Source organism: Dasypus novemcinctus, chromosome 2 (genome assembly GCF_030445035.2).
Source record: "Dasypus novemcinctus isolate mDasNov1 chromosome 2, mDasNov1.1.hap2, whole genome shotgun sequence".
Lineage (NCBI taxonomy): Eukaryota > Metazoa > Chordata > Mammalia > Cingulata > Dasypodidae > Dasypus > Dasypus novemcinctus.
The window spans coordinates 68820622-68844461 of NC_080674.1; the positions used below are offsets into that span (position 1 = coordinate 68820622).

The 23840-nt window shown below is 39.7% G+C and overlaps 1 protein-coding gene across 9 annotated transcripts in view; it reads left to right on the forward strand.

The window, feature by feature from the left end:
• MAST4 (microtubule associated serine/threonine kinase family member 4) overlaps nucleotides 1-23840 on the forward strand; it is a 632991-nt gene that overhangs the window by 594721 nt on the left and 14430 nt on the right. For 5 of the 9 annotated variants that reach the window (XM_058309528.1, XM_004465586.5, XM_058309542.1 and 2 more), the window contains 11 exons: nucleotides 579-717; nucleotides 2112-2244; nucleotides 3107-3272; nucleotides 5327-5428; nucleotides 11647-11769; nucleotides 11972-12084; nucleotides 13945-14069; nucleotides 14422-14657; nucleotides 17882-18082; nucleotides 20513-20742; nucleotides 21267-21389. In XM_058309528.1, the coding sequence (XP_058165511.1) occupies nucleotides 579-717; nucleotides 2112-2244; nucleotides 3107-3272; nucleotides 5327-5428; nucleotides 11647-11769; nucleotides 11972-12084; nucleotides 13945-14069; nucleotides 14422-14657; nucleotides 17882-18082; nucleotides 20513-20742; nucleotides 21267-21389 (1691 nt within the window). The remainder of the gene's footprint in view (nucleotides 1-578; nucleotides 718-2111; nucleotides 2245-3106; nucleotides 3273-5326; nucleotides 5429-11646; nucleotides 11770-11971; nucleotides 12085-13944; nucleotides 14070-14421; nucleotides 14658-17881; nucleotides 18083-20512; nucleotides 20743-21266; nucleotides 21390-23840) is intronic. The other 4 variants (XM_071208385.1, XM_058309534.2, XM_058309558.2 and 1 more) reach the window with 1 other exon arrangement.

A 23840-nucleotide genomic window follows, 5' to 3' on the forward strand; every position in this document is an offset into this window, starting at 1 on the left:
TGTTCTTTCCATCACACTAATACTTTGCCTTATTAACCTTTTGTTGTAGTTATTTTAGCCACAACAATTGTAACTAACACTTTTCACACATTTAATGTATGTTAGATTAGCTCCCTTAATCCTCATAAAGATCCTAAAAGGACATTGTTAATCTCCTGACATTACTGATAAAGGAATGAAGACCCAGAGAGATTAAACAGTTTGCATAAGAGCTCTTAGCCTGTAAATTGCAGAGCGAAGATTCGAAGTTAGGCAGCCCAATTCCCGAACCCAGTTTTTACACTGGCATATTTTAAATTGTCGCTGTGTCCCTAAAACTGTGCATTTCTTCAACGTATACCTCCACTCCAGAACCAAACCTGCTCTCTTATGAGTCCCACTCTTAGATAAAAATCTGTATTTTCTCCACACCACATCTTAATTAGAAACATGGTTTCTTAAAACACAGTCCACTTATGAATGTGATAGGCTGTGTCTGTGAGTAGGGATGTTCTGCTTTGAAAGTTTGCAGCCTAAACTAATGGTCTTTAATCCTGGTTGATAGTCTACCTGCTAAAACTTTTTCTTGTATTTTATAGGGGGAGACTGTGCTACCTTAATGAAAAACATGGGTCCTCTCCCTGTTGATATGGCCAGGATGTACTTTGCTGAGACAGTCCTGGCCTTGGAATACCTACATAATTATGGAATTGTACACAGGGATTTGAAACCAGACAAGTACGTGCATGGGTGAAGAATAAATACTTTTCCACAGAATAAAAAAATTTTCTTCATCATTTCTATAAAAATGTTTTCTTTTAATGCTGCTTTGTACATTTAAAAAGTCTCCCTAGTGGTTTTTTTAAACAGTATATATGGTGATTTTTTAATAATTCTTTTAAAATACTATGATTCTTATAATAATAACTTCCAAGAATGATTCTTATAATAATAACTTCCAAGAACCAAGAGAGAAAGGTGAATAGAATTCCAGGGTTAATTTAAGAAGTTATTCTTTACTCTCTAAACTTCTTACGATTGCTCCCTGGGATGCTGCTAGGCGTTTTCTTGATAGTTTCTGCATCCATCATCATATTCAGATAATCCTTCCTAATCCTTGATGTTGTACTTGGTATTACATCCTTTTTCACAATTTAATTTTTTTTCTCTCCCCCAACACAGTTTAAACTTTTTGTAGTTTTTAATCTATCTGGAGTTCATTTTGATGTTTCATTCGAGATACAGATAAACTACTTTTCACCAAATGACTAGCCATTCAACACCATTAATTAAATGTTTCATTCTTTCTCTACTAATTTGAGATGCCTCTAGAATGATTACATGTTAATATGTAAACGCTAAGTGTGTTAAATTTCTTGTGATAAAACTGGCTCATACTTGTTACTGAGAGTTTGGAAAGTGCAGAAAAACATAAAGAAAAAAATTAATTTATAATATTACCACACAAAGACAACCACTATTAGAATATTGGCATATTTCCTGCCAGTTGCTTTTACCCCCTCTTTTTCTTTAATTTTGTATGAAATGAATAAAATACTGTATATACTATTTGAAATTTGATTTTCCCACTTGAAATTTTTTAAATATATAAATTCATAAAGCTGTGTGTGATACAAGTATTTATACAAGAAATGTAGCATGTGGGTTTTTTTGTTGTTTTGTTTCATTAGTAGAAATTTAATTAGAGCTCGAAGTTGAAATTTACAATAATACTGCAGTTTTCTGTCAGATGGATTAGCTTGATACATAGGTATTGCTGGTAGCCCTTTCTTGTCTGCTTCCTTATTCTAAAAATTGAAAGGAGTCAGAGTTCCGTCCCCTATTTCCAAAGAGTTTCATTGTGCTGTAAACGATGCTGTATGTGGCTGTTCCAACACAAATCAGCTGACCCTGGTCACTGGCCTTGCCTTGTGAATTACACTCAGCTGCTAAATGCAAGTGTTTGATGTCTGTATGACTTCATCCCTTCCAGACTAGGTTTGGTAATGAAGTTGATAACAGTATGTTAAAAAGTCTTACAAATTGATTATGAGGGAAGGGGTAGGGGGAGGCTAAATAAAAGAACCAGCCTTCAATGGGATTGTTGTAATATGTGTCCTTCTGGTCAACAGCTTGTTGGTCACCTCCATGGGGCACATAAAGTTGACGGATTTTGGATTATCCAAAGTGGGACTAATGAGCATGACTACCAATCTCTATGAGGGGCATATTGAGAAGGATGCTCGAGAGTTCCTGGATAAACAGGTAAGCTTGGGTAGATAAATGCATAATACGGTACAGGGAAATTATGAATCAACTTGTATAGGCCATCTTCGCTCTAGTACTGGCTGCTTAGATGTCTGTATAAGCCTTACCTTGAATAAAGTGTGATTTGCTCACATTTTTCTCGCTCGGCCTCCTTGAAATGCCCACTCCCTCCACATTCTTCCCCCAACATTATGGTCTATTAGCAAGACGAACGATCTAATTGCACACAAGTGAGAGTGTGAGAGAGACAAATGGAAAACTGTTTTGGCAAGTAATTCAGGAGTCTCGGTAGAGTACTTGTGAAACTCGTGATGCATTGTACAATCACGGGTGCTAAAATCGGAGCCATGGCCCATTTCCCTTTAAGCATGCCTCATTACCATGTGCCCACAATCTGTTCATTGTGAAGTTACTTAAGGTAAACCCATCTCACTGTCCTGCTTTTATGAAATAGCCAGTATGTGAATATATGTTTTGGTCATGTAAATACTCAAAGTATCTTTGACAGTGAATGATAAAAATGCACTTATTTTAAATTTAAGGATTATAAATGTTTTTAAGATTGTAAAATAGGTAAAACTACCAAACAGGGTCATATGTTTAATCTGAAATTAAACATAACACATCGTTTAATGTTAGAACCAACTTTAAAGCTCTTCCCTTTTTTGGTATTTAAGTAATCCATTGCCTTTGGTATTATAATGCCTACTTACACCTGCTGCTGTTAAGTTCTTTGTGCATGTGGTTCCATGTGGTTGAGCAGGTGTGCTGTGGGCAAAATAATTGGTGTTTGGCCCTCTTGCTCATTTTAATTCATGTCTAATAATCCAATTATTCTAATATTGCAATCATCTTCTAGGTCTGTGGCACACCTGAATACATTGCACCAGAAGTGATTCTCAGGCAGGGCTACGGGAAGCCAGTGGACTGGTGGGCCATGGGGATTATCCTCTATGAATTTCTGGTTGGATGTGTGCCATTCTTTGGGGACACTCCAGAAGAGCTATTTGGACAAGTCATCAGTGGTAAATATCATCAGGAATTATTTTTAAGCTGCTTTTGGAAGCACCTATTCAGTAGTATAAATCTGTGGAGTGTCACAGTTTTTTGCTACTAAAATGTTAACCTTTATCAAACAATTTGAGCCAACAAATTAAAAGAACTCACTCATCATAACACATAACTGGCTTTCACAATCTCCAGAGGGCCATTTGTGTTGAAAATTGATCTGAGGAGAAGTTTTGTTAACATGGAATTTGGAAATGCACTAGCAATGTAACCAACTTTTATGGTGTGTTTTTTCCACGAAAGAAATTGGTATGGGATTTACAAATGATTTAACTGCCATCCAGTCTTCCTTTCCATTATAGGGAGGTTGCAACAGGGAAGAAAAGGTTAATGTGGGTAACATTTACATAAATGGGGAAAATGGCTAATGGCACAATGAAGAAATTAACAAAAACGTAATAAACCCTAAAACAAATGTCTACCAAATAATAAATAATGAGGATGAGAAGGAAGCAAATGTAATCCACAGATTGTTAATGCTTTCATTGGTAGTTGTTATGGTGTAATGTTATTTCTGTAACAGCTGTTCATCTTTCATTTAAAATTCAATAACCTTTAGATCTTAACCTACAAGCTGACCCTAACTATTGTTATATGGCTTGTGGCAAAACTAACTGATAATTAAATAGGATCTATCACTGCCCTACCTGCTGTTTTTTAAATTTCCCAGAAGCATAGATCAGAAAGGCCTTTCTGTTCCTGAAAGTTTGTCAGTCGTCACTGACATCTCCATCAGCCACCTAAGTTTATTCTCAGCCGTGCTTACAAAGTCCAGCAGTGAAAATAGGGAAACATACATTTTGCATGTGTGGAGGCTCTTAATCACAACATTATTCTCTATCATTGACATTGCAAGCCAGACATATTTGTAAACTTTAACGAAGTAGATTTTGCCTGCAGTGTGTAACCCCTTTATACAAGAGCTGAGCTGTTTATGGATTTATAACTAGGCTGTTTTCTGATATACCAAGGCCTGAATGGCAGGGGGAATCAACTGTTTAATTAACACAAGCAGCAAATGCTGGCTTTGTTCTCCATGCCTTACGGCTCCGATGCATATTCATGTTTTATTTTCCAAATCAGATTTAAACTGAAGCAGAGGAAGCTAGAGGCAGGCACACACAGAAATAACTCATGTTTTTACTGCATTTCCATACACACAAGCACACATACCTTTCTTCAGGCAAACTCCTTTAGAATGTAGAACATGTTCTAATATTTATGACAGGTTTTAAATACTACCATTACTAGGGTTACTTTGAATGTTTTCTTTTCTTTTTCAGTCTTAGCATTTTGATTTTTCCTTTGTCTGTGGAAATATTTATTTTTACAAACTTATGGTTTGCTTCTTAGAGCTGAAGAATTCTATGGCTTATGGCCAAATACTCGGTTAAGGGTAAAAGAGAAAGTCTTGCTCTTAGGTGTCTCTGGATGGAGGGTCACCGGAAACGTAGGAGTTTAAGGTTCCCATATTAAATCTGACTGATAATTAGAAGGGATAACTTGTCGGGAACCAAGTCTCCCCAAAAAAATGCATCAAGAAGGCAAATAAAATTCAGATACCACTTATTGACATGTTCTCTCCCACCTTTATGAAAGTTGCGCTAGTATTGTCTTATAAAACAGCACTTCTCACACTTGACTGTGTCTAGGAATCAACTAAAAGTCTTATTAGAACAGGGGTTCTTAACCTTTTTTGTTCCACGGACCCCTTTGCCAGTCAGGTGAAAACCACAGACACCTTACTAAGTCCACTATGGTGTGTTATTTAATAAATACATCATATCCACACCAACAAGTTCCCACAAGAATAATGTTTTTTTGAATTTCAATTCAAGCTCGTGGACCCCTGGTTGAGAACCCCTGTGTTAGAGTGTAGAGTCTGATTCAGCAGATGTGGCATGATGCCTCCAATTCTGCGTTTTTAACAAGCTCCTGGGTAATGTTGATGCTGTTGGGACACAGACCACTTTTTTGAGCAGTAACTTTGTGAACTGTTTCTTCCTTCTAGATGAGATCAACTGGCCTGAAAAGGATGAGGCTCCACCCCCAGATGCCCAGGATTTGATTACCTTGCTTCTCAGGCAGAATCCCCTGGAGAGGCTGGGAACAGGTTAGAGCAGGGTGTTTTAATTTTGCTAATATGCAAGAAATGATGTCTGTGTCGAGCAGGCTGAGGCATTTATGTTTTGTTTTTGCATACAAAACATCTGTTAGTTGATGTAAAACATGATTACAACAAATGATAACAATAATATTTTTATTTTTTTCTGATTTAGAGCAGAATGGACACTTTTTTGTTCTTGCAAAGCAGAATTGTTCTTAATTTATTTTTATAAATAAAACTTCTCCAGTAGAAAACCTCAAGGGCACCTAAAGCTCTTCTTCACTGGAAAGCAAGCACCTTAAATAATCTGAAACAGGAGATTAGAAATGTGGATTTTTTTTTTTTTAATAATAGCATGTGGACCCAGAAAATTACTACTCGTAGGCTTTGAAATGGGTCCTCAATACTCATGCTAATTACTAGCCATGAGAGCCTGAGATGAACCCTGCTGTCCAATCACAGTGCTCAGCACCGCCGCGCAGTAGAAAGACTTAAAAACCACTGCCTTTCCTTCAGTATTGAGTTAATAGATTTGTTTCTTGCTGATTATTTTTTTCTGACTGTTCTCTTACTAGTTTTTGTTTCTGCCCCTCTTCCTTTCTTCCTTATATTCTGAATGGACAGATCTAGAGATCCCAGAGTGCCCAATATGTGACTTTATCTACATAAGACTTAGTGAGCATAAACACCAACACACCCACAAACTCTAGATAGTGTCCATAATTTTCATCAATGTTTTTGACTCCGTGACCAACTTTTTAAATAAAAATATAAGAAAATATTGAAGAAATCATTCATTCCCCCAGTTATTTTTCCAAGAAAAAAGCACTCGCAACAGTTCAAAATATTCATCTTATGTTGTTTGCCCAAATTCCCCTTTGGAGGGTCCTGCTTTTGCTTTACATGTGGAACACTGCATTACTAGGGTCAATGATGATGTATTAGAGCAGGGATCAGCAAACTACTGTCCATGGGCCAAATCTGGCCTACCACCTGCTTCTGCAAATAAAGTTTTATTGAAACACAGCAGTGCCCATTCATTTACAATTGCTATGGCTGCTTTATACTACATTGCCAGAGCTGACGTTTTGCAACAGGCTGTATGCTCAACAAATCATACAACATTTACTTTCTGACCCTTTACAGAAACATTTTGCTAATCCTGCATTAGACAATCCTAGAAGATTTCAGATGAAGGCTGCAGTCAGGGTTCTTCAGAAAAACAGAACCGACAGGGTATATATACATGCAAATATGTATATCTATATACAGAAACCCATACACATATATACACATACATAAGAATGTAAATATTAAGAGATTTATTATAGGAATTGTCTCCTGTGACCATGGGAATTGGCAAGTCTGAATTCTGTAGGGTGGGTTGCAAATTGGGAACTCACTGGTGACATTGAATTCCCCAAGAGAAGCTACAAGTTGGGAATGCTAGTGAAGATGATAATGAATTCCCCAGGAGAAGTTGACTGGCTGAAATAGCGATAATTTTTTTTCTTTCTGACTGTTGAAATCATCATTTCTCCCTTTAAGGCCTTTAACTGATTGGATGAAGAGACTTCTCTCATTTCTGAAGGCATTCTCCTTTGTTGTGTGTAGATGTAATTAGCCATTGATGCAGTCAACTGACTAATGATTTAAATCTGTCTATGAAATACCCTTACAGTAACAGTCAGGCTAGTGCCTACTTGACCAAACAACTGGACACTGTAACCTAGCCAAGTTGACACATGAAATTAGCCGTCACAAAGGCTCAACTGGAAAAACTTGAGTTGAGACTTTTACTGAAGTAATATGTACTTTCATGCCTTTGCCAATGAATGGGTGGATGTTTAAAACCAAAAGGCTATAATATAACATTGAGGTTGAAAGCACACTCAGATTGAGTTTATTTATATATATTTTTTAATTTATTTCTCTCCCCTTTCCCCACCCGCGCCAGTTGTCTGCTCTCTGTGTCCATTCGCTGTGTGTTCTTCTGTGACCGCTTCCATCCTTATCAGCCTCACTGGGGATCTGTGTCTCTTTTTGCTGTGTCATCTTGTATCAACTCTCCGTGTGTGAGGCGCCATTCTTGGACAGGCTGCACTTTCTTTCATGCCAGGCAGCTCTCCTTATGGGGCGCACTCCTTGCGCGTGGGGCTCCCTACACGGGGGACACCCCTGAGTGGCAGGGTACTCCTTGTGTGCATCAGCACTGCGCATGGGCCAGCTCCACACCGGTCAAGGAGGCCCAGGGTTTGAACTGCGGACCTCCCATGTGGTAGATGGATGCCCTAACCACTGGGCCAAGTTCACTTCCTCAGATTGAGTTTAAATCTCAACTGTGTGACCATGGGCAAGTTACTTCTCTTTCTGTGCCTCATTTCCTCAGCTTTAAGGTAGAGCTGATATAGTACCATTACTTAGTGTGAGGTTAAAATGAGATACTCCATGTAAGGCCCTTAGAATGAAGATGGCACTGCTGCTGCTAGTCTGGTCATTTTTAATTTGCTGTTGTACAAGCCACGCTTTCCCTTCTGGGCATATAAAGTAAGAAATGGTGCTGGTGCCCTTGCCTTCGAGCTGATGGAACTCTCTGAACAGAGTACTTTATATTTCTTCCCACCCTGTGTGGTTTTCCACTTGTCTGAAGTGACTAGCAAACTTGTTATTTCACACCCTCTGTGGCCTGTGGTCAGATTTGCTTTATGGTTCAAGAAATATGTGTAGCTGTCAAAAATTTGTGTCAAGATTGTGTATGGGGCAGATTTTGAAGAGCAACTTTGGTCACTTGAGCCAAACATATGATGCAGTGGCTTTTTAAGATTTTCCTGCAGTAATACAAATATCCATGTATGCATTCTGTTTGGCTGTCCCAGGAAATCATTGTCCTATATTTGACTAAAAATATATTAGAATGGGTACACTCCTTCAAAAGGAAACTCAAAAGTCACTTCTGTGTTCAAGTGTCAGTTTGGAGAGTTTTCTCAGTCTGCTCCTGTTTTCCTCTTCCAGATTCTTGGATTCTTGATTGAGCCTGATTTAGTAAGATGGAGCTGTGATGATGGTCAACACATTTTTGTATATATATCAGATTTTGCAAGTTATTTCTCTGCACTTTTTCCCCTTAACAGCTACTTTTGGTCATTTCAGGATTTAACGATTTAAAGAACGAATCCCCTAACAAGCCCAAAAGAAATGTTTAAAAGACCCTACCCAAGCTCTTAGCTTTGTCAAGAAGTGCTTGCCGAACAGGCAGTTCCAATATGACAGATCCCAGTAGGTTCTGTAGAATGAGGCTGAGACTCCCACAGGCCTGCCACGCTGCTTCCAGTGACAGCATTTTGTATTTAATGCATATTTAGTGGGCAAAATAATGCACCGTGAAAATGTGCAAATGCACATTTGCCCGAGAGACTAGAAAGACTGAGAAAAGGGGTGTGAAGAACATAATGGATGTTTGAGAAGCTTCCATGAAAGGAGAGAAAAACTCAAGAGCGCGTTAATGCTAAAACATAACATGCAGTTTGGGAACTTGTCTCACTTGAACTATACTTTTAAACTCAGAGTATTGAGAGGCATTGGACTTTAGAGTCACTCAGATGTGACTACCAGCCTGTGCCAGCTGTAAGGTCTTGAGGAGTTTCTTCACTGCCCTGAGTCTTAGTTCTTACACGGTATTATACACATCTCACAGGGCTGCTGTGGGGAGTAAATGCAAAAATGTTCATGAAGGCATCTAGTATATTGACTTAGTACATAGTAGGAGCTCACGAAATATCAGCTTCCCTTTCCTTCCCTTCATTGTTCTTTTTTAAATTCATTGTGCACTTTTACAATATGAGCAGTCACTCATGAGTTCCTACCGCTGGTGATTTGTATTGCCATCATTCATATTTTATAATCAGCCCAGAGGTAGTTTTTCTCCAGTTTGTTCCTTTAATTCTTTCCTTCCCCATCTCTCCAAAAGTACATAAGAAACAAGATCCAGTAATAACCAGCTTCTTCTCAATGGAGTACAGAAGGCAAAGGATGAAATATGTGAGCTGAAGCCCAATGGGCTGTGACTGCTTAGGGAGTCACATTCGTCATTGTTCACAGAGAGGAAGAAAAGGCTCTCATCAACTTGTGGCCCAAAGGGTAGGAGGCAAGGGAGTGAAAAGCCCGATACTCTGGTCTGGACGTACCCTTGATCCTATGGAGAAACTGTGCTTTTCTGGGTAGAGTGGAGCAGCCCAGGAGTGTCAGACCTGTAACATTTGGTCTGGGCCCATTAGCAGCCACTGAAATGTTGGTCTCTGTAGAACCACCCCTGCTCTAAGATTCCAGAGATGTGTTGTGGACCACTAATTAAGGACTGAGTCTCTGGAGCTCAGTGTTAAAATCTAAGCACAGTGAGGGAGTTGGATAGATAAACGTGGAAGTCCTTTTTGCTTCTGCAAGGAAAAGGGCTCTAGAAGAACATGATACAGATAGCTGTGTTTGGGAACACTGGTTGGGGCTAGACATGAGCTGGCATGCAATGTGGACCAGGGTCAGGCTCTGCAGAGGTGCTGTGTGAGCAGCAATGTGAATTGGGTATTACGTTCGGTTCCCCAGTATTAGCAATTGTGAATTCATTTTTACTGTGATGCCAAAGTAGGGTCCACACTAAAATATGCCTCCTCTTCATGTGCTATGTGGTACTGTGGCCCTGAGGATGGATGTGGGCATTTGTAGACAGACCTGGTATATGACCCTCTAATCCTTATTCTCTCCATGAATTTCTCCAGTCTCCTTTATTGTTTACCCCTAGTTTCTTCAAAAGTGGAGTGATTATGCTTACTCCCTGGGGTCATTTATTTTCAATGATGCAATTAAAAGAAGCAAGGTTCCTATAGTATCTAGTTCATTATTTGCCACCAAGTCCATTGACCCTCAGATCATAGCTTCTGGTGCACTCGTGGTTGTGACTAACATCAGACCTCAGAACGGTGCTATAAATGTGGGAAACACCTGGTTGGGATCCTGGGTAAGGATTCTAGTCAAATGCTTTGTAAGGAAGGATCCAGTCTCCTTTTCTTTAGTGATTTTCTGCATTTTCCTCCTTTCCCTTGTGTTCAGAACACCAGATTTCCTGGCTGTGTTTGGAGCTAGAGTGACACTGCACTTTGTGCTGGAGGGGCCCCAGGAACCGAGCCCTCCCCCCATCTTTGAATGGCAAAGAAAGTCCCCTGGGATCCACGGCCCATTTTCAGATCAGCTTGCATTGCTCAGCCTATTCCCTTTGTACCCCACAGAAGACAGGCTGAGAGGCATAGGTGACAAGTACAATAAAGAGGCATCCACATTACACCTAGAGGAGCCTCTCCTGGCAGTGAGGCTGATTGGACCCTGGTAGTGATCTTGTGAGAACTCTCTCTCCACAGTGTTTTTTCAGGATTCATTTTTTGTTAGCTCCTTCATCAACAATCTGTGCTGGTGGCAGGGAGGGGGCCTGATTCTCATGTTATGACTTCACAAAATGTGTGCATTCTTTGCTTTACATGCAATAAGGTGTTAACATGTTTGATGGGCATGGCCTTCAAAATCACTCTTTAAAATCATAGAATCAAAAATAGCATTATTTCACTGAATTATGCTCTCATACTGACATGGCATAAAGAAGCCTAAAGCTGAAGAATTGTGATTGATTTTCATCAGGTGCTTTATAAATCTGTCAGACAGGTGTGTGTCTATTTCCTACTTAAGAATCTAATGCACGGGCTCTAATTCCTGCCTATGTTAATGAGCCATCCAAAACAAGTGAATGGTAACTATTATATACTATTTAGGAAGAATTCATCATCATTTACCCTACTTCTAGAGGAAATATTGCAGTGAATACATTTTGTACATTGTTGGAATTTCCTTGGGTTTGTAGTGGGTAAGTCTGCTTTGGGCCAACATGTGTCCATGTCCCCAGGTTTGGTATAAATGTGATTTTAAGTGGCCATGCCATTAACCTTTGAAAAATGGAGGAAATCATGGAATAGTTAACAAAGAAAAACTCTGCCATAGCAACTGTTGTTAGCAAAATCAAATCTCCTGCTGATAAATTATGGGGGGGAAATTGGGGCTTTGGTAGTAGAATGAAAAAGTAAGATTTCCATGACTTTATCTCTCTGCTGATAATTTTTTATGCTTAAAACTGATGTTTATCTTTGCTTGGATGATAGTTTAATATTTTCCCCCTTATGCTCCCCCAGGTGGTGCCTATGAAGTCAAACAGCATAGATTCTTCCGTTCCTTAGACTGGAACAGTTTGCTGAGACAGAAGGCAGAATTTATTCCACAATTGGAATCCGAAGATGACACAAGTTATTTTGATAGTATGTGTATTATTGGGCATAAAACATTGGTGGTTTTTTTTGTAGAAAGTTATCTTTACTTTTGAGGGAACCTTCCAATCTAGAACCTCCTATGAGATCTTATACATAATGTTGATTTGATATAAAAACTTATAATTAAAATATCTAAATTAAAAGCTGAAATTTTAAGTAACTGGAACTTTTCCCAAACACTTCTCTGTAGCTCGGTCAGAAAAATATCACCATATGGAAACTGAGGAAGAAGATGATACAAATGATGAAGACTTCAATGTGGAAATAAGGCAGTTTTCCTCGTGTTCTCATAGGTTTTCAAAAGTAAGTGAATTTTGGCAAAAATGTACAGAGTCTATCTGGGAGACTCTCCTGCTGGCCAGTTAATGGGTACCCCTAAATGGCTGGATAGGATAGTAAAAGCCACCCACCGGTTTTTTGGAGAATTGTTGCCTTCTGTGCTTAAAATTCCTTTTTGTTCTAGGAAAAATGACTCCATAGTCTTGGTAATGCAGTTAGAGTCCCTACACACACATACACCCACGCCGAGTGTCTTTTTCAGTTTCAGTCTCAACAAATTAAGACCCTTTTTCTTCTCAGAGGATAGACTTGCTCTCATGTCAGATCTTTGGGTTTGGAATGTACGATAGCCATTTCTATAATGACCTTTGCCTTGCCTGTCCCTCCGTTTCCTTCATCTTTTAATCAAGAACGTTGAGCCTCAATGTGTGCGGAGGTACTCGTCAGAATACAGCAAAAGGAGAAGGCTTGGTCCTCGACATAAATAGAAGCACTGGGGGATGGATGCCTGTGGAATGGGAAAGTCTTCTAACCATTAATATAAATTGAAATTTATATATTAAACCGGCAGAAGGAAGCCAAACTAGCAATGGTGAAAACAGTGGAAGATAATACAATTGAAGCTTGAGAAAGATTTTTTTACTTACAGTGATAAGATTTAAAAAAAGAAGAAAAAAAGGGCAAAGAAAAAAACCTGATAGTTCTGAGACAGGGCAGAGCCCCAGGAAACTGGGAATAAACCTAGAGGGCATCCTGCCTCCCTTTTGCTATTTTCAGTAGCTACGTATTTCTGTTGCCATGGCATTTTACATGGTTATTGTTCAGCCTTCCTATAGAAGTTAGTGACTTTTTCTAAGTGATTACCTAGAATGTACCAACAAAATTGGCCATCACTACCCTGTTTATTAGAATGACAGAGAAGTAGAGCTTTCCCTGCAGAGGATGGTGGCAAGTCTGTCCTGGAGTGAGGACAGAAGCTTCAATGACGCTGAGTCAGAGGCGGAGACCAGCACCTGGTCTCTGGTCCATCGAAGCTGCCTCCTTAAACACTGTTAACTCTTTTGCCCTTTGGATGGTATTTCACATTCCCTCTGTCTGCTGTTCTTTAGCCACCTTCCTCCTAGTCCAGGTTCCCAGTTTTAGTCCCCAATCCCGGTAGATTATAGGAGGTCTGAGGGCGGTTCCTGTGAGAGCAGCGAATGGCCGAGTAGGGCTGCACTGGATTTGTATCCCCCTGTTTTACCTTCCCTTTTCCCTGTGGGACAGCAGGATTCAGAAGTAGGCTGAAATCTTGAGTTTACTTAAGCTCTGATCCCCTTCAGGCATCTCAGTACCAACATATGACGCTGTCTGTCTATTTATGTGATTTGTAAGCCAAAAAAATACCTCTGGCTTTTTATGACCAAATATGTACTACATTCCCCTGCTAAGTCTTGAAACAGGTCATTTATTCTTCTCTTTGCAGTCAATTCCAATTCATTTTTCTCCTTCCCACCCCTGACTGGTGGCCATTAAATCTTTTTCTCGGTGATTTTCTCTTTCTGATTGACTTTATGGTTAAAAAGTAATCTAAGATGTGCATTGATCCCCAGGCCTAGAAACCCCAGTGCATCTATGGATTTTATTTGCAGCTACAAAGTCCATACTGAGTTATGTTAAGAGAAGGGGGTGAAATCATAGCTTTCTACTCCCCCCACCGAAAAAACTATACAATTGGGCTTTCATCTCAGAATTTAAATAGACAGCATACTTTCTGAATACATCATCCCAATTCAAAATTTAATTGTACTTTCAGGTTTTTCTCCAAAGATTTATTCTTGGTTTTTTTTCCCTGAAAAACTCTTTTGGAAAGGTACTAATAAGCACTGATTATTTGCCTTCCAGGTTTTCAGCAGTATAGATCGAATAACTCAGAATTCAGAAGAGAAAGAAGACTCTGGAGACAAAACCAAAAATGCAACTTTGCCATCCACGGAAACATTGAGCTGGAGTTCAGAATATTCTGAAATGTATGTGAAATACCTGTTAAGTAATATCATAAGCAGTAGCTATAGAGCAGTAATCTCAAATTTCAGTGAGCCTCAGAACCACCTAGAGGGCTTACTGAAATGGCCATGCCTCACTTTCAGTGTTTCCGCTCCAGGAGATCTGGGATGGGTCCTGAGAAATGGCATTTCTGCCAACTTCCCAGGTGATACTTTGATGCTGCTGGACTGGAGACCACACTTGGAGAACCACTTCACTAGACCTGACTTTGATTAGGTTTATCCAAGTCCCGTTTTTACCTGGTTTCTTCCAAGACTCACCTTTAATAGTGTTTCCCAGTGTGTACATATGACTTTGTTTTTGTTTTTAATTAAGGCAACAGTTATCCACATCCAACTCTTCAGATACTGAAAGCAACAGACATAAACTCAGTTCTGGCCTGCTTCCCAAACTGGCTGTTTCAACAGAGGGAGAACAAGATGAAGCTGTCCCCTGCCCTGGAGACCCCCAGGAAGAGCCAGAAAAGCCAGCCCTTCCAGCTGAAGAGTGCCCTCAGGAGGAGCCTGAGGTCACCACCCCAGCCAGCACCATCAGCAGCTCCACTCTGTCAGGTAAGCTGTGGGGTGTGGCGCCTGCCATCCAAACATCACCACCATGTTGAGAAGTGTCTCCCTGTGCTCTGAGTCCCCGGCCGGGCGAGATGGTTAATGGTGGGTATTTTATACCACTAGACTCCCACCATGGCTCCACTTCTTGGGCTTGGGGAAACCATCTTCTAAGAACCGAAATCCGATATCTCAGACCCCTCCTTAGTGCTTGCCCTGTATGGCCAAACATTTTTGCTTCTGTTTGACCTTAGAGCCATCTTTAACAGCTGCATATGAGTGGGATCTTTATTTTTTTTTTGTCTTTATTTATTTTTTAATATTACATTCAAAAAATATGAGGTCCCCATATACCCCCACCCCTCTCGCCCCACTCCTCCCCCATAACAACAACCTCCTCCATCATCATGAGATATTCATTGCACTTGGTGAATACATCTCTGAGCACCACTGCACCTCATGGTCAATGATCCACATCATAGCCCACACTCTCCCACATTCCACCCAGTGGGCCATGGGAGGACATACAATATAGATGTATTTTTGCATGGCATATCCTTTTACAAAACAATATGCATTTGTGCTTCTCAAAAAAAAATAAAACATGGATATCACTTAGGATTGCTACAATGTGTTTTCAGTAAGCCACGTTCAATATGCTGTAGTGATAATCATGAATGATTTCGAGATTTTTCATGAATACTTTTTTAATTGACTGAATATTCATGGTGTGAGCTTTTTTGTGATTTACAAATCATTTCAAGAAAACAGATTTTTCGGGCTGGATTTATTTCAACTTCACAAAAAAACTTTGGTTCTGTGGAGTTTCTCATGTGTTTATAGTTTATTATGGGAAAAATAGTGTTGGATTTTCGGTTCCCTTCCTTTGTTTCAGTGTTCCTTCCATGTTGGATAATTCCACTTCTCCTGAGTCTATCTCTATCAAGGCAAGTGGGTAACAATTTAGAAGTGGTGAAGAGATAACCAATTAGTCCAAGATAGCTGAACAGTTTTAGTACATCTTCAAAGCAAATGTAGGTGTCACAGTATTTTGTATTCCTGGCTAAGACAGTCTCTACCTCTTTCTTAGTTTATTATTTTATTCTGAATAGAATATATTTACCTCATTTAAAATGTATTCTTAAAATGGTATGTTATTTACTCTCTTAAGCCTACTCATTATGAGAAAAGTAGGAGTTGAAGGGAGGGCAACAGTGTCTAAGCATTTGATTGATTACTTACATAATTAAAAAAAAAATCTGCCTAGGTCCTGCCAGGCATTTTGATTAATAGATGCAAACCACCTTTCTCTCTCTCCTCCATGCATACACTAAAAATAATCAAAGACCTTGGGGCCTACAAAGAATAGAGAGATGATCTGATTTGCTCAGAGCCAAGGGTAATTAGGGAATCTGAAAACCATGACTGTAGTAAAATTTAATTTGTTGATTTTTTATATTGCTCCACCATCAAAAAGCAAGAACCCTTGACATTTAGAGAACCTTAAGGTGACATTATCCACCACTGTTAGAAAAGAAGCATGCTCTTCTGTACAGTCCTGGAAATGAGAAGGCTGAGGCAAGAGGAAGGGCATGATAAAAGAGAAAAATGTATATTCATAATCTGATAGTTAGGAGAGTACAACTTAATACCTGGTCTCCTTTTTCATAACTACATTGTATTTGAATCAGTGAAAAGTAGAAGTCCTAAAGTCTTAGGTGTAGTGCTTGAAGGCATCCAGCAATTACTCATTGTGAAGAGTAAACAGTAAAGATGGTTGGCACTTATCTTCAGGTTGGCTTCTTTCCTTGGACAGATGGGCATCACATGGAAGTCCGTGAATCTTTACCTGTTCAGACAGCACAGTGGATGGCCAGGAAGTGGGCTGTGTCCACGCCAGCTCTCCCCACCCCCCAGGCTTCCCTTTGTTTGGATCAGACCCATAGAGGCTATTCCACTTCACATGAAGTAGGGCCAAACCTCAGCTGTACAGTGGAGTGATGTATTTAAACCAGTGTAACATGAACGCTGGGTTCTTACCTCTTTCCCAGGCAAACAAGGGTTATGGTCAGCACTTCAGAGTGCTGGCTGGTCATTCAAAGGATGCTTTCCATTCTGTTCTATTCTCTGCATGGATTACATATCTTAAGTTGTTGATAGAGTTGATTATTTTTAAACTACAGGTGGCTTATACTGTAGCATATAGAAGTAAAAATCAGATGAACATTGTTTTTTCTAGATGGACAAAAATGAGTTATCAGTGAGTAAAAAAAAAGAATAAAAATTAGCCTGTGAATGAAAGAACAGGGAAGACTAAAAGGTGTAGCTGCTCAGTTTTTCTGTGGGGGTCTCAGCATGTCACTCCTACTTGAGAACTTTCTTTACTCTTGGCCTCTGCAGTCACCAGACTGACGTCAGTGATTTTTCTTTCAAAAGTACCTCCAGTTTATGTTAATAGTTAAAATGAAAAGTAAAGACAGTGTGAGTTAGAGAGGAAGGGGTTTTCTTGTGGTGCAGTAAGTTCAGAGAAGCTCAGCCTATGACATACCATCTAGATTAAATGCCAAGAAGATAAAGTGAGCTTCTGAGTAACATGTCGAGTAATATCTTTGTCTTTTCCTATTAAGTTTACAAGGGGCTTCGAGTGAAAGGAGGCATATGGTATGAAGAGTAAAAGGAGACACTTAAGGTCCTTCTCTCCTAGTGATATATCTGAGCCTAGTATGAGGTATGCCGAGGATATGTTACAGGTATAAACCTGTGAATTATTATTATTATTATTAACAACACTGGTGATGGTAATCATAGTATAAAGTGGGAGGTCGTGGTGTGCAAAAGGTGATGTTTGGTTCATAGCATGGCCTTTCATGGTGGGGGAAAAGAGTTCTCTCTACAAGTGTTTCAAAATATAGATTCTAGAAAATAATTCTTCATGGTTCTTGTCTGTGAAAGTACTTCTGGTCTTCTAGGTAAATGGAGTTGTTGATTGAGAACTGACAGACTTGCATACAATTAGAACAAAACTTGCATGGACACCTCTTCCATTTCTTCCTCCTTCGCATCACCTTTCTCAGACCAGTCATGTGTGTTGAATGTTCTCCTGACACCATGTGGCCTCATTAGCCATATGGGAGTATGTTTCCCAGATTTTGTCCTTCCTTCTTACTCTCTTCCCCACCTTTCCTATCACAGATTTTCTTGAACATGTTTATCCCTTCTTCTTTGTACAGTTGGCAGTTTTTCAGAGCACTTGGATCAGATAAATGGACGAAACGAGTGTGTGGACAGTACAGATATTTCCTCAAAGCCATCCAGTGAACCCGCTTCTCACATGGCTCGGCAGCGATTAGAAAGCACAGAGAAAAAGAAAATCGCGGGGAAAGTCACAAAGTCCCTTTCTGCCAGTGCTCTGTCCCTCATGATCCCAGGAGGTAGAGAGACATCTACTCGCATGAAATTGTGTGATTTGTGCATGCCTCCCTATCCCTCCCCCAGTTTGGAATGCTGATTGGTGCAAGGTTGCTTGAAGCAAATGGGTGGTAACCCCAACACAGTTTTCAAGAGCTTCTGCCTGCAGCCCCCCGAGGTCTCCCTGCAGGATCTCCTGAGCTCCCAAAGAACATGTGCAGCTTCTTTCATCTCTCTTATTCCTGTGTCCAGAGATGAGAAAGGCCTTTATTCCAAAAAGACTTAGTTTTGTTGCTGTTGTTTTCTCCCCATTTCTTTTCTACCCTCTCTCAAACATCCCCCCAAGAAAAGTGATAAATTTCCCTCCTCTGAATCGTTTTTTTCCCATAGACTTTGCAGCATTTATCTACCTTACAGAGCTGTTTATAGCATCTGTGCTAGAAAGCTAAGTATAGTTTTCCTCATCCAATAAATAAGGAAATAGACACAGAAAACATAAGCTTTTCTTTCCTGGGGATGCGGAGTCACAGGCAGCATAGACAGCCCTGTCTGTGGAGCTGTGCTTCCTCCTACTGGTAGGCAAATCCTTTTCTACCTTGTACTGAAAAACTCGGTTTAATTATTGTTTTGTTACATTGCACTGTATTTCCACAACCTGGTTTTGCCTCTACCGATCGCTAAGTCTATAGGAATTCTACTGGCAGAGATGAAATTTACCCCCTGGTAGTTGTGACTTATCACTCAAATGACAGCAAGAGTGTATAAGGAGGAATTGAATTATATCGCAGCCGGCTTGTATTTGGAAGACTACAGACGCTACATAAGAGAGAGTGTTTACATTTTTAAAATTTCATATTTGTGCAGAAGGAAATTTGATATAAACAAATGTTCATTTGCAGATAGTGCTTGCTTTAGTGGATCCAGGTTTCTGGGGAAAGTCACCATAAAACAAACAACTCTTTCCCTAATTTGAATAACCTTTAAAAACCCACAGACGATGACCCCAGTGCAGCTGCACAGTAGGGAAGGTAAGTTAGATATGGTCCAGTCCACTTTTGAAAGCTGGTGAAAATTCCACACTTTGGTAAAGTAGGGAAACTTATAGAAAGAATTGTGGGTCTGGATTTTCAGCAGCCTGGATCTGTGTGTGTCCACTCTGTCTTCTTTCCACTTGCATGTTTTGAAGTCCTCTGCCTACCAGTCTTTCTCTTTACCTGGCAATTTGGTCAGACAGAAGGTGGCCAAACAAACAGAACCAAGATGTCACACTTTTCATATTAAGGGAACAAAGAAGCACAGGTAGTGGTATATCTGGTTTTGTTCCATTTTGGATATGCAAATGAATTGGAATAAAAGATATTATGGATACCTTTGGCTTACTTTGGCTGCAGTGGAGCTCCCCGTACCTGGTGAGCTTTTAGTAGCACTGGGCAATTTGTAACCTGAGCTCACATGTAAACCTCAGCATCTTTTGTGGATTATTCTTTTTCTCAGAAACACACATGCACAGACAATATCCCATGCTGTTAAGATCTGTTTAGATTTGCACAGTCAGAATGGTGTTATGAACTACAAATCCAAAGTGTGTCTGCTTATAAGACAAGGGAAGCAAAGACTAGAATTGTAGTTATGGAATATGAACTGGATTTTTCTTAAAATTTCTTTATTTCTTTCACTTACATAAGCTTCACAGAAACCCTGTTTGTAGAATGGCAGGTAATATGTGAAGAGAATCAGGTGTTACCATAGTTATAAGGAGGCACTTTTTCACAGAGAAGTTGCCATTTCAGTGTTTTCCTTTTTAAAAATTTCTAGTCAATACTAGTTCAATAACGTTGTAAAAAAACAACTGGTAAATATTGCTTTCCTGGTCACGTATGTTTGAAAAGAGCCATGTTAAAGTTAAGTGCAAGATTTGGAGTCCCAGTATCTTTTACAATAGTCCATACAATCCTCTCTGAGTAAGAATGTACTTGAAATAAATGCATCTATGATTTTCTTTAATTAAAATAAAATATCTGAGTGGGTATAGCTCAGTGGTTGAGTGCCTGCTTCACATGTGCAAGGTTCCAGGTTCAATCCCCAATACCTCCTAAAAAAATAAGAGAATATAAGCTATCTTAGGTAAATATATATCATAGGCAGAAAGGAACTAATTTTTGTGAGTGACTTAATTAATGTAGAAAACTAAAAAGTTTTAACTGTATAGTATTAATTTTAAAATTATTCAAATAGAAACAGTTTCAAAATCGCCTTGGCCGTCTTCTGTTTTAAAGTCCACGCTAGGTACCAACATAAACACTTTTATTTCTTCTTTATTTTGCTTATTGGAAATGAAAGCATTTGTTGTGTGACCGGGCTCCCAATCCTGGCAGGGCTCACGTGGCAAGGGCTGGCTGCATGGGCGTCTGTGTGACCAGGACCAGCTCTGATGACAGGCTTCCTTGTTGCAGATATGTTTGCAGTTTCTCCACTGGGAAGTCCAATGTCTCCCCATTCCCTGTCCTCGGACCCCTCTTCTTCACGAGATTCTTCTCCCAGCCGAGATTCTTCAGCAGCCTCTGCCAGTCCACATCAACCCATTGTGATCCACAGTTCAGGGAAGAACTATGGCTTCACCATTCGAGCCATCAGGGTGTACGTGGGAGACAGTGATATCTACACAGTGCATCACATTGTTTGGGTAAGACGCACAGCCTCTCTTTCTTGTTAGTTTTCATTTCCATCCATCTTGGAGAATGGACATTTTGGCTAAGGCATAGTTCCTATCCAATGTACTTCCTGTTAGGCTGGCATTTGGTACCTGTTTAATTTTCCTCTTAGCACTTTCTTTCCCTTTACCTAGGCGGCAGAAGTGAATTTAGCAAAAATCTTTCATATTTGATTGTCCACCCTTGTGTACCATAATGGTGGAAAGAGATAAAAGACTATTTCCATCCTTCTTTCATTCTCTTTTTCTTAGTTCTTTTCCTGACCTTTTTAAAGAAACTACCTTCTCAATTGATCGGAAACTTTTTAAGGAACCACAGGGATTATACTATTTTAGAATGATAGCAGAGCTAGAATAGTAACCATGCCTTTTTGAATTCCAATTAAGAGTTTAAGATCATTCATTTATTAATTTGTAATATTCTGCCAGAAGAAATTGTAGGTGCTAGCCTTGTCATTTATTTCCTTCCAAATCTATACTCTTCTCTTGGACTTTAGAATGTAGAAGAAGGAAGTCCAGCATGCCAGGCAGGACTGAGAGCTGGCGATCTGATCACGCACATCAACGGAGAACCAGTGCATGGCCTTGTCCATACAGAAGTTATAGAGCTTCTACTAAAGGTATTGCCTATTTTTTACATCACAGTCATAACAGCTGAGGCACGTTGCCAGAAGGAACCAGGACCAACAGGTTGATTTCTCTGTGGCACGTCCACACATACTCATTCTTACTACTGTGAAAGTATTCAGTAGTCCAGGACTTAATGTAAAGACAGAGGAGCTAAGAATTTTCTGGTTTTACATCATGAAAAAATATCCTTCTATCTCCACACTTACTTCTTAATTCAGTTTTGCTTCTCATTCTAAATGGTAAATGGTAAGAGTTCTCCTTTTTTATGTACCTTACACAATAAATCTGTTGGGTAATTGGCTTTACAGAGGTGGTTTTCTTTAGGAATATTCAGTAGGTTTTACTCTAATTTATAGGAATGTGAGGTTGGATCTGAAGGATTAGACTGAGAATTATAATTCCTTTGAAAGACAGAATTGTGGATAAGTACACAGATACTATAAATTATAAAAATATGTGGTAGTAGAACAAGGGGTTCTAGCAATTATTAAGCCTGTTCCCCCCTCATACAAATGAATTTGAATGGAGAACAATTTCTACCTCAAATATAAGCTCTGGAGTAAGAGGATCACAGGACAAATGAATATGAGTGAAGGAAAGAGAAAATAAGTACTGATCCTCTCAGACAGTTCTGTTAATTGCTTTGATACCCACTACCTCTAGAATATTATATTATGCCTCCAAAGGTGGAACTGATTTAAAACAAATAAGGATGACTTTGAGTTTTGTTTTGTTTTTGTTTTTTGACAACTTTGCATTTGATTTTAAGGCTTTTTTTCCAATAAAAGAAGACTGTCTATGATCAGAAATGCAGTCCTTAATTACAAAATTATTTTACAAATGAATAATATTGTAGATGGCCTCTTAATTCTCAAGCACTCTGCTTTAGACTCTGTAAGGGGGCATAGGGACCTGAGCCATACCTGTTTAAAGAATCCACAGCCTCTTTAGGGAGACAAAGCCTAAATACATAGCCATCACATATGCATTCATTCATTCTGTTTCTGCAGCACTTATTCTGAGCCAGGTACCATAGTAGATGTTGGTAACACATGCATTAAGATATGGTCCTTGCCCTCGAGAATGATGGGAGGTGCAGGTAAGCAGATAAAATACAAATTAATTAGTCAAGGCCATAGCATTGGGAGGAGTGGAATCATTTTAGAACATTCTAGGAGTGGGGAAAGGCATACAGGGAAGTGACATTGAGCTCAAACTTGAAAGGAAAGTGGGAATTTGTAAGGTAGTACAGGGAAGTGGGTGTGCAAAAGCTGTCAGTAACCAATACAGTTAAGTGGTTTTTCTCCTCCCTTCTCTGTCATTTCCCTAGTAACACAAGCATATTCCTCCGATGATTTCGGGTAGAGCCCAGGCTCAAGGGGTAGTAAATAGCGTGTATATCCAAAGTGTCAAGAAGTGGATACAGAAGTTACTGCATTGATTAATTTACAACATTAGTGAGGTTTGGTCTTAGGCTCAGGACCCATGGTAACTGGGGACTGACTTTGCTGTCTTCTACACCCATAGAATATATCCCTAACTCTAGCCAACTTTCTCACAAATGCGTGCTATTGATCATCAGAGGGATGGGATTGAATACTAAGACACTGCAGCATCATGGGTAGTGTTGGACATCAGCCTTTGGTCATGCTGCAGCTCTGAGGGCAGCCTTGCAGATTAGGTGTGGAATTACTACTCAAGCTTCCTGCATGATCCCTACCATGTAGCCCAGTCTCTGATTATAGGTGGGTTTTCAATAAATGTTCGTGGGGCTCTCCTTTGCTTGCTGCCAGTTACCATAGGGAGAAGCCAAGGAGAACACGGCCCCTTCTGTTGTATCCTGACTCATGTCTTGATGCACATGCCATTCAGTTTAGAAGGCTGGAGTTAGTCCAGTCCACAGTTTTTCTCTCTGGCTACTGACTAGAAACAGATGCCACTTCTCATGCCTATATGGAAAAGACCTTAAGACCTGCACCTTTAGTTTCACTCACCTTCTGTTTCTGGTAATATTCTCTGTCCAACTGGGGTGAATCAACTAAGTGTCCAAGAAATTGGGGGCAGAACAGGGTTGCTGACTTTGCGATTCCTACACTATGAAAGTCACCTGAAATGACCAAGGTCCCCAAGGTAAAAGTCAAGAAAAAATATGAAGATACTAGTGTCATCTCTTACCACACATGATCCAGTGGTCCAGGGATAATAACCCATTGCTGGTTTACAGATCCACTCTTAGTGAAGAAGAATCTAGAGACACTTTTTCCCTTTGTCCCCTATATTCAATCTATATCCCTTTCTGTAGGGTTATGGATCCCACAGATAGACGGACAGAAGTTCCTACTATCTAAAATGCTCCTTGTGCTTTCCTAGGAGCACACCTCGACCCTTTGTGTTAGAGAATGAGTGTGTTCTACAGGTGAGCTTCTCTTAGTTGTCATTCA